Below are 11527 nucleotides of genomic sequence, written 5' to 3' on the forward strand. Positions count from 1 at the left end.
CAACCATAGAGCATTTACCTCTAAAATCTCTCACTTCTTTGTTCTTAGAAATACTCAGAAAGCACCAGATGATCAAAAATGGAAGTTGGCAGTTATGGAGGAAATGGATGAGCTCAAGAAAAATGGAATTTGGGAGATTTTGTTGACTTGCCAAGAGACAAGAAGGCAACGAGGTGTAAGTTGGTGTTTACGATAAGTGTAAGGCAGATGACAATATAGAAGTATACAAGGTTAGACTTGTTTGTTGCAAAGGAATTTGCACAAACCTACAAAATAGATTATCAAGAAACATTTGCTCCTGTAGCAAAGATAAATTCTATTCAGGTTCTATTATCCTTGGCTGTGAATTTTAACCGGGCACACCAGCTGGATGTGAATGACACATTCTTAAATGGAGACTTAGAAGAGGAAGTATTTCATGACTCTATCACCTGGTTTTGAAGAGAAGCTTGGGATAGACAAAGTGTGCAAATCAAAAAATTCTCTATATAGACTTCAACAGTCTCCATCAAGGCAGAGATCTCCCCCGTTGGATTATGAAGCACTTTTCTATGAATGAGATGCACTTGTAGTTTATTGTCTTTCTCTAGTTGATTTCTCTTTCAGTTGTTGTTGTTTCTTTTCTACTGTTTAACTTTGTAATTTCAATCATTCTCTTTAATAAATAGCTTGAGAGCTCCTTTTCCTAAAAAAAACAAAAAAAAAAAAATTTTGGCACACTGTAAGAAGTCATGGCTATTGCAGAGCCAAGGAGATCATGCAGTGTTTTATAGACACTCAGGGAAAAAAGAAGCTGCTATTCTAATTGTTTATGTGGATGATATAATCTTGACAAGTGACAACAATGCAGAACTGGAAAGTCCAAATAAATAACTTACAGGCTTACAGCTGAATATGAGATAAAAGACTTGGGTACAGTGAAGTATTTTCTTGGGATGGAGTTTGCTAGATCTAAGGAAGGAGTATTTGTTAATCAAAGCAAATATATATTTCAATATTTGACTTAATGAAACAGGTGTGCTTTGATACAAGGAAGCTAAGACACCGCTTGAAACTAACTTAAAACTGCAATCATCCAAGAAGATGATATGCCGAATAGGAAGCAATGTCAAAGGCTTGTAGGGAAACTGATATATTTATGTCATACAAGACAGAGCATAGCATTTGCAGTAAGCTAGGTAAGCCAGTTCATGCATTCACCGGGAAAAGAACACTTTGATGCTATGTAAATCCTAATAAATTTAAAGGAAACCAAGAAAAGGATTGTTGTTTAGAAGGTGTGAATATCTACAAATTGAAACTAATATTGATGCTGACTGGGTTGGGAGCATAACTGATAGAAGATCAACATCCAGCTATTGCACCTATGCTAGTGGGAACCTCTGTCATTTGGCACATCCAAAAACAAAGTGCAGTGGCAAGGAGCAATAAGAAGATTCAGCTTAATCACGAAGTTAAATTACTGATTTTTAAGCCTGTCAATAGACAGGATTTGCTTCCTATGTTTGCTTCCATAAAATAATCAATGATGTAATGAGGAAAGTTAGCTGTTTTTATTCCTTGCTTTATTTCTTATATTCTTATATATAACCTGCAAATTCCAGTGATAGTTAAGTGCAGAAATTCATTCTTTCAACATATACTAATAAATTATTAATAACAAGAACTAAATCCACCAAATAAAATTTTGGCACAGAAGAAAACGTAATAAATAATAGCCTCATTAAAAATCTTATTTTCAAGGTTTGATAAGACACTACCAGAAATTTATTAAATGCAAAAGTCAAGGCTTTTTTCCACAACACAAAGACAAGTGATAGTACAACGACATGTTTGCTTCTGTGGTACAATTACCAAAACATCTTGACAAGCATTTTGGGGCTTAACTAATTACCTAAACCAGGCCCAAAAATAATTGGCCATTAAAGGCTGCAGGATGTGATGCAACCTTGGTTACAAGACTAATTGCCATTGCATGATGTGTTCATTTAAACAATTTCAGTGGTATGAAAGAGGGTCAAGAACGAAAACAGGAACTGACGTTTAAGATTGTATTTTATGACACACAGCGAATATCTCCACCAAGCTATGTGAACCCTGGTTGTACATAACCTGAAAAGTTGGGAAAGCCAATTACCTTCATAACATTCATGTGAAATAGGTAAAGCAAAACCATATAATTTTAAGATCATGTACTATAATTAGCTGGTAAAGGAAGTTATTATCAAACTTTGGCTTGTTCAGCCCTCTTTCAAATTTACAAAGTTATTGCACTTCAATAAACCACTTAAAGGCAAAAGCTGAGATAATTAAAGAAGTAGGATGCCAAAGTCATGACTCCTAGTCAATCGTCTAATATTTTTGGAACATCAAAACTTCACTTGATTTCTTTATGGAATCAATGTTTACAGGCTTATAATAGATTTAGGTCCCTCTTGCTTCACTTATCGCCAAGGTTGGTTTGATTTGTGTTTTTAAAAGATTCCTTTGTATTTTGTTATGTTCAAATGAATTTATTCTTAAGAATCTAATAATAATAAATGTTTGGTGTGCATGGCCCTTGATCAAAGATAACCAAGCATTTGACATTTTGCATTTTTAATTTCTAAAAAAATTGTTGAAAACATAAAACCAAAAATTACACAATACTATTTAATATTAACATCAAAGATGAGGTAGAGAGGCATGAGGTCCAAGATAGAGGAAATAATGCAAAGGAATGGGAAAAATACAGTGATGGAATTGATAAAGGTAGGGAGAGATAAGATACAGTAAAACAAAGAAAGTTAAAAAGAGAATGATGAGGCATTAAATGAGAAAAAAGACTTACAAGTTAAAGAACAAACAAGGCCTAAGATACATAAGGAAAGTGGGCGAGTAGAAAAGAGAATAGGAAAGACGATAATTTAGTGAAATGGTGGCTGTAGGATTTAGGATAAAAGCACATGAGATAGAAAATAAAACAGCAAGGGCATGTTCGAGGTAAGTGGGTGGGACTTCCCCTACTTCAGTTTCTTTTTGTCAACAGGAACATTTCTCCCAATGCCCTACTTCAACCAAATGGTACAACACCCACTTCAGACCCTTTTGGTCCAAAGTGGGTGACATGGGCTTAAGATATATATATATATATATATGTTAGATTTTATATTTTGGTACTAGTGGGCCTTATATGGGCTTTATATGGGCTTAGGGGCCTTACACCATAAAGTCTCAAGACTTAGTGGCTCAACCCCTATACCTATATATAAACACATTACACTTTTATCACACAACCGATGTGGTATTATATTTCCAACAATATATATATAAGAGTTCCCCCCTCTTAACCCTTCAACAAGTGAGCTTAAGTTTGTGCCTTTTCTTCTTTTCCTCCATCTTTTTACCAGTGTCTTTCCTTACCCTTCCATCCACCGACAACTAATGCCTGATGCCGGCCTTTCCTGTGTCCTCGTCTCTCTTCCTATTCCTCCATCCACTGATCCACCAATGCCCAAGGTGAGTGTTTATAATGACTTAAATTGGTAGATCCCTTCATTCTTCTCCATCCACAAAGATAAGAAATGTTCACAGATATGTTTGAGTTCATTATCTTAAATAAATTTAAAATCTCCTCCGGTCTCGCTAATCAAATGAGAGATCTAAAAAAGGCCACTACCCAATCAAGAAGCCCAAAATTATGGGAACACAAAGCTTGATCTCAGGGATTTGACAACACTAATTAGTTTGTAACTTGAATACGCACCAAATGTTCCCATAGTTACTTGTACTATATTTATAAACAACTCATTAAACAAGAAGAACAATAGGTTAAAGACAAGATCAAACAACTCTTATTCAATAAAAAAAACCTTAATAAAGTAAATTTTTACATTCATCCCAAGGCCATGTCATTTCATTCTTCTATTCTTCTTCTTCTTCTTTACTTCTTCTTCCCAGGTTCTTTTCAAAGCTTGCAACTCTTCTGAAGCTCTTTCAAACCCTAACTTTCTTCTTCTTCAATACTTTTTCTTCTTCTTCTTCTTCTTCTTCTTCTTCTTCAAGACTGAATTATACAAGAATTACCTTGCACAAATGCCATTAAATAACTCTTTCATTCAATCCAGTGTTATAAAAAGCGAGAAAAGCGCTCGCCTAGGCGCTCAGGCAAGGCGAGGTGAGGCCCCAGTGCCCCAACACCCCCTAGGTCAGGCACCTTCAATGAGGCGAGTGTTTTTTGCCAGGCGCCAGGCATAAAAAAGGCCCACATGTCCCTTTTTTTCCTATTAGCTCTATATTCAATGCTTTCAATTAGTGTTAATTTGGATTTTAAAAAAGCAAACTTACTAATAAGGAAGGGAATAAATTTAAGGGAGAAAAATTAGGTGACTTTACAAAAGGCACATTTACTAATAAGGAAGGAAATAAATTTAAGGAAGAAGAACTAGGTGATTTTTAAAAAGGCACACTAAGTAACAAGGAGGGAAATAAATTTAGGGGAGAAAAACTAGGTGATTTTTAAAAAGGCACATTTACTCATAAGGAAGAAAATAAATTTAGGCGAGAAAAACAAGGTGATTTTAAACAAGACACACTTACTCATATGTAAGGAAATAAATTTATGAGAGAAAAACTAGGTGATTTAAGTATACATGCATTTTTTTTTTTAAATAATGAGTGAATTAAAGGATTAACTTATTAATTAGAGAAAATTGAAGAGGCAACAACTCCAAATCTAGTGACGGAGTTAAAGCTAGCTTTTAGATGATGAGGATGATGATACTTAGAATTAAATGACTCATGAAGATAGAATTTGCACTCTAAAAACTTTAGTCCTAGACATCTAAGAAGTGTTATCTTGACTTTATGTTATGCTTTCTTTGAGTTGATGCTTTACTTTGCTTGACTTTAATTATTCCAAAAATTATATATGTATATATATATTAGTTATTTATTAACTAACGCTTTACTTTGCTCAGGCATGCGCCTTTCGTAGAGCTTCTTGCCTCGGGCAATAAAATGTCTTAGCGCCTTTAGGGTGCCTAGCGCTTTTAATTACACTTTTCAATTTCTAAAAAATTCAGTTATCAGGAAGATTTTGTTGCTTCACTATCTTGAATAAATTTAAGATTCAAGGCTATGAACTGCTGGTTTCACACTTAAAGGCTCTAATAACAAGCCAATACAATGCAATCATTGATTGCCATTGGATGAACTAATGAAGAAAACAAACTACTATTTTGCTTAATAATGGTCTTAACTTTCAACGAATTAGTGACTTATTCACTTTATTTGAGGATATTAGACATATATGTGCATTTGTTCTGGAATTTCATATGGTGTATGTGTAAAAGGTCCACGTAATTAAGTAATAGCCAACGCATGAAATTAAAATGGAATGGATTAAGATGTCACTATTGTTGAGATATTTCGAAGATTACAGAGGTATCCCTAGAGATATGATACAAATTTGATTTAGTTGATTTTTCCCTATTTATATCATATTTGATTTCTATAGATAGCCATAGCCTATTTTTAAGAGATTTGCTATCTGTGGTGTCCTTATTTTTGGCTTCTTGTATCTATATATTCATGTATCGCTTGCATAGTTAAATTAATGACTATTGTAGATACAAATTGCATAATTCTCAGCATGCATCTAGCTGTTTAATTTTTATTTATCCTGCATTTTCTAGCATTTCTAGCAAATTTCTCTTTCTTTTTGTGCAATCTACTTCTTTTGGTTGTTTAATGCGTAAGAGAGTGTAACTGACCCCAATTCCCATGCCACATGAGGGTGTCCCAAATATAAGAAGAAGCGCAACAAGGTAGTCCAGTATTCTTCAAATACACAACCATTCAGTCCAGCCTGCACACCTATGTCTTGTAAAAGTAGCTAGGGCCCGGTCTTTTTCAACTGGTATAAAAGACATCATACTGGGGTTTTCTAAAGGGAAATAAAAATGAGGACAGGAGGTGGTGGCGGAGACAAGGAAAAAAACCTAGAAAAGACTCTGAAAAAACCAAAAAGGAAGAGAAGAAGAGGAAGTTCTTGCTGGAAAACTTAAGGATCAAGGCTGCACTCCTCGTGGAGTAAAGAAAAGGAAGTTCTTTCTATTTTAAACTCTTAACTTGCATGAGCAGTATTTATGTTTATGTTGTCCTTCTTTTTGTAACTCAAACATGAGAGTGTAGAACCCTACCATGGGTTGGGTTTAGTTCAAGGTGTTGATGGTTGATTTTTTCTTGTATTTTGTAAAACATTTTTATGTTTAACGGCAAGGCATCTTTGATTTGGTCTTAACCCTTGTGCTTAAGTAGCTTGTGAAGTTGAAAGTATTCACTTGCTTGATCATGGAGGCCAAGGATTGCTAAAAGGTAAACTTGGGCCTTGGATCTTTTGAGATCAAACTTGAAACCTGTCACCAAAGTTTCTTGAGGGTGTGATGCACTGTCATTTATTTTAAAAAAAGGATTTTGTGAAGGTTAATCACCACGAAAGTAGGGATTAACTTACTCAAAATCAACTAGTCATCTCTTGAAAGAGGGAGATTGGTTTTAAAGGACAGATACCCTTCAAAACTACTTGCCTGAGCTTGAGAATGGCCTAACACTATCCATTACACCTTGTTATTAATTCCCAACCCCAGGTTTATCTTTGACTGAACATCAGAATCAAGGTTGTCATAGGCGCAAGGCGCATCTAGGCGCAAGGGGGTCCTAGGCCCTAGGCGCAGCCGCGTGCCCGATTGACACTAAGCGCACCAGTTATCATTAAAAAAAATTGAAAAATTAGAAATAGTTGTTCTAAAGATTAATTTGTATTAAAGTTTTAAAATGTCCTAAAGATTAATACCATAGAAGACGATCATATATTAGAAAAAACTTGTACATAATAACATGCAAAATAATCTTCAAATATTTAATACAAGATGTGATAATATGATATAATGCATGCATCGAGTCCAAATCTTAACTTGTATGATAAAATCTAGATTTTAGTGATTATCATCAAAATCATCAAGTCCATCATCGTCCAATATCATCAATTTTCTCTTCAAATTTATCATTCTCTTCATCTAAATAGTGGATCGGCCCGAAGAGAAGAGATGAATTTTTTATTCTACTTGGTTGGTTGTGTGTTGGTCACCCTAATTTTGAACAGCTATGATTGTATGTGAGCCTCTTTTATTTTTAATCATCAAGATGTGTGGATAAGATTAAAAGTTAAATTAAATATTTAAAAAATAACCAAATAAATTTGTTGATGTTACGAAGGCGCACCTAGGCCCACACCTTGAGCCTTGCGCCTAGGCTCAAAAGCGCGCGTCTTGGTAACAGTGCCCGCCTGACACATATAAAGGCACAGGCTATTGAGCCTTGAGCCTTAGGCGCCCAAGGCGCGCCTTTAACAACTATGATCAAAATCCACAACCCCGTACCTTTTTATTGTTAGCACTTTGCTTCTTTCACTATTACATTGTAATCAACCTAGATAGCTTAAGGATGCAATTGATTAGTAATCCGCACTTTGTCTCCAAGGGATCGACATTTTTTATACTTGGCATAAAACGTGTGCTTGTGGTTACACAACAATGACAAACACACATATTCTTCAATCTTCTCCTCTGGTTCAAGTTGGTATCAAGGCGCTAAAGCTAGACGCAAAAAGAGAATAACGCCTTTATACCTTTGGGAGAGGCGCCTTAAAGAAAGCGCATGTTTTTCTCACTTTTTTGCACTTTTGTCAGAGGCTTAAGGCTCAAAAAGACAATATTTTTCTTTTTTTAAGTAAAAAACTAATTTACTATGAAAACCAAAGCCTCACCTAGAATTACCCAATCGATCAATTGGTTGTAATATTGGTAAAATCAAACCAATCCAAATTTGAAATCTTATTTGTAATATTAAATTTTATTTGAAACTTATCCAATAGGATTTAGTAACTTAAATAGTTGTTAAAATCAAAGCATCCAGGTTTAAAATATTATTTGCAATATTATATTTAACTAAAAACTTATCCCTTAAATAGTTATCCAAACTCAAATCATATATTCATTAAATTAGAGTAATATTCTAATATTAAAATAAAAAATATACAGTAATAATTATCTGAAATCAAAATTCTCATTGTACTAAAAAACATCTTTGTTTTTTAAATTAGCTTTAAATTTTTATAATTTTGTATGAATTTTATAGAAATATACTTTGGGCATTTTGGAGGAAACCGGTATGCTGGATTGCAAGCCAATTGATACTCCTATGGATTCAAATGTCAAGCTTCTACCTAATCAGGGGAGTCCTTTTCAGATCCAAGAAAGTATCAAAGATTAGTTGGAAAGTTGAATTACTTGACCAAGATGAGGCCAAATATTTCATTTGTTGTAAGTAGTGTTAGTCAATTGCTTAATTCTCCTTGTGATAGTCATTGGGATGCTGTGGTTAGGATTCTGATATACAATAAAGGATCCCCTGGAAAAGGTTTAGTATACACAGATAGAGGTCATTGTGATATTGTCGGTTATACAGATGCAGAGCAGGTTACCTAATCGATAGACGTTCCACATCAGGAAATTAGGTCCTTATTGGAGGAAAGTTGATTTCCCGGAAAAGCAAGAAGCAAAATGTTGTTGCCAAGTTCAGTGCAGAGGCCAAGTATCGAGCTATGGCTCTCACCACATGTGAGCTTATATGGCTGAAACAGCTTCTTTTTTGTGAAGTACGCTTTATGAATCTCATTTGTTATAATCAAGTAGCCTTGCACATTGTCCCCATTCCGGTCTTTTATGAGCGGACGAAGCATATTGAGATCAATTGTCATTTTATTCATTAGAAGGTTATGTCTAGAGAAATTACTATGCCATTTGTTGGTTCTAATGAGCAATTAGCAAATATTTTCACTAAGACTCTTCAAGGACCAAGGATAACTTACATATGTGGCAAGCTTGATGCATACAATCTATATGCTCCAACTTATGGGGGAGTGTTGAGATATTATGAAGATCGCAAAGATATCCCTAAAGATATAATACAGATTTGATTTAGTTGATTTGTACCTATTTATATCATATTTGATTTCCATAGATAGCCATAGCCTAATTTTAAAAGAATTGCTATCAGCTCTATTCTTTCCTCATTTTTGGCTTCTTGTATCTATATATTCATGTATCCTTTGTACAGTTAAATTAAGGAGAAACACACATATTCTTCAATCTTTTCTTCTGGTTTCAAGTACTATGATAAGAACTATCTTACGTTAGCTAATTATTTAGTTGACAAGCCCCTCATAAGCATCAAAAGCATGAATTTTTATTGCCTAAATGATGTGAATGGCAAGTGAGATATTAAACTAATATTGTAGAAACTTATCATGCCAATTAATAACTTCTAAATTCATTTTAATAAGATCTGAAAGAACTAATGCTAATACAGATAAAATGTCACAATATAAAATCATCACTGACTAAATCTAGTGCTCTAATTTCTCAATGAATTATTCATTGAGGAAGTGATGACGAAAAACCCCTCTTGATGGATGACATTACAACATAGGTCAAGCCACTCATACAAAACAACGAAAAAAGAGAACCAGAAACTTGGTTTCATTTCTAAGGATTTTAATTGATTTTGACAGAGACGGAGGGGAATTCAAATGGGGCAAGTTTCCTCATTTGGAATTAGAGCTTGATGTAGTTCATATATTCACCACTCACTCACTCACTATGTTTGCCATGAATTGTAGGTCATATATATTTAGAAGGTCATATATATTTAGAACAACACATAAATTAATTTAAATAATGCTAATATAGGATAACTAATAAGAAGATATTATGTACAAACTCAAGATAGAATCGTTCACAGAAAAAAATTTAAGAAGCTTTCTGCAATGTAAAGCTATTATGTAAAAATTAGCAAAATAAATAAATAATAGTGAAGCAATTTTTATCCAAACCATCTTTGCAATGGGATCGGAATAACACTTCTCTCCACCATCAAAAGTCAAGGGTTTGAGGCATATCTGTCCAAAAGCAGCTTGCCCGCATTTCACAAAGAGGAGTTCTATATGCCTTCAAGTTTTCTATATCATTCTCAAATTCCAAAAAGATACTATAAAATGTAGAGGAACAAACTAAAGCTAAATCAATGACCTAAAGAACGATATACATAGGAAGCGACACCCATCATTAGGAAAATATGGTAAGCACACAGACGAAACACATTTAAGTATTTGGGCATGTATATGGTTATTTAACTCCTTAGCAATAGCATCATTAACTGATGCATATCTGTAATTCTCTCAAACTTCATATTTAGGCAAATTTACATTATTGAGAAGACAAAATAATAATAATAACTACTAGCTGTCCTTAGAATCTGAACTTGTTAGAGACTGAATTGCAGCAAAACAAGAGAAGATAGCATTAAAGAAACACTAACCTTGATCTGAGAGAACAACTCCACTGGCACCCGACAGCAGCAGCAATATCCACCCGCTCGGCAATGAGAAGATAAGCCCGATCCGCAATTACGGATTTCAGAATGCCAGCAGCCTCATAAAGCTGACCCACCATTCTCATCCCTGCAATCAAGAACAACAACCCCAAATCCTTTGGAGATCGCGGCACCAATCTCAGCTCTGGAATCAGTCCTCAACACCTCCTCAGCACTCAACCAGATTGCAAGAGTAGGAACCTTGATCTCTGGCCGCTTGAAGCCACCAGGAAACAAGGTTCGTGGTGGCTGCCGGTCCTCTCGGGAGCCAGGATTGAACAAGCTCGGACCCAAAGCAATGGTTGGAAGTCGAGCAGAACGGCATCGGTGAGAAGGACTTCTTTGCCAGAAATGGAAGGTCTCTGTGGTTCTGGGGAAGGAGAAGGGAAGCTTGGTAAGGCTAGCGGCCACGGAGCAGTTGCAGGGGAAGGAGACCATGGGAGGAACGGAAGGGAGTTAGGAGTTGGGGGATTGGAAGAGAAAAGGGATGGATGCAGGAAGAGAGGATAAGGAAATGGAAGGAGAAAGAGACCTTATCTTGTACTGCTCTGCTTTATAAGGGATAGAACGTTCAAAGTGGGAAATTTAGCATGGGTGATGTTACAACGGTGTACGGGGATGAAAATATGTGGGGTTTTTTTCTTCAACTCTCACAAATCTGACTGTAATTGCCACATGCCTTTAGGACCTTTGGTTCACGGATTAAGATCGGGATAAAAATAAGATGTAAGAATGTAGATAGAAAAAAAAAATACTACTTGGAGAAAATAAAGATGGGAATGAGAAAAAAAATTGTAAAAGAAAGAAACGATTAAAATTATTTTTTTAAAATTATTATTTTTTTATGAAAGTGTATAAAGAATGTGCTAGGACGAGAGATTTGAGTTGTAAGCATGTATCTACAATCGGAAATCTGTTATTATTATTACTTCTAACGAATTTTGAGTTCGAGACCTTTGATTGTGTCACCCTCATTTTTTGCAATTAGGTCAACTACCGCAAGGTTGTGAGTTTTTGATGTTAAAATTAATTTTAAATCTTCAACATAAATAAA

General features: G+C 34.9%; 1 protein-coding gene across 1 annotated transcript in view; it reads right to left on the reverse strand.

Moving 5' to 3' along the window:
- Nucleotides 1–11004, reverse strand: part of LOC120265857 (probable transmembrane GTPase FZO-like, chloroplastic) — a 36497-nt gene extending 25493 nt beyond the window's left edge. The window contains 3 exon segments of the mRNA XM_039273829.1: nt 10420–10450; nt 10452–10562; nt 10564–11004. Coding sequence (XP_039129763.1) covers nt 10420–10450; nt 10452–10562; nt 10564–10911 — 490 coding nt within the window. The 5' untranslated portion in view covers nt 10912–11004.
- Between the last annotated feature and the right edge of the window lie 523 nt (nt 11005–11527).

The sequence above is a fragment of the Dioscorea cayenensis genome, chromosome 7, assembly GCF_009730915.1.
Source record: "Dioscorea cayenensis subsp. rotundata cultivar TDr96_F1 chromosome 7, TDr96_F1_v2_PseudoChromosome.rev07_lg8_w22 25.fasta, whole genome shotgun sequence".
NCBI classification, from domain to species: Eukaryota; Viridiplantae; Streptophyta; class Magnoliopsida; order Dioscoreales; family Dioscoreaceae; genus Dioscorea; species Dioscorea cayenensis.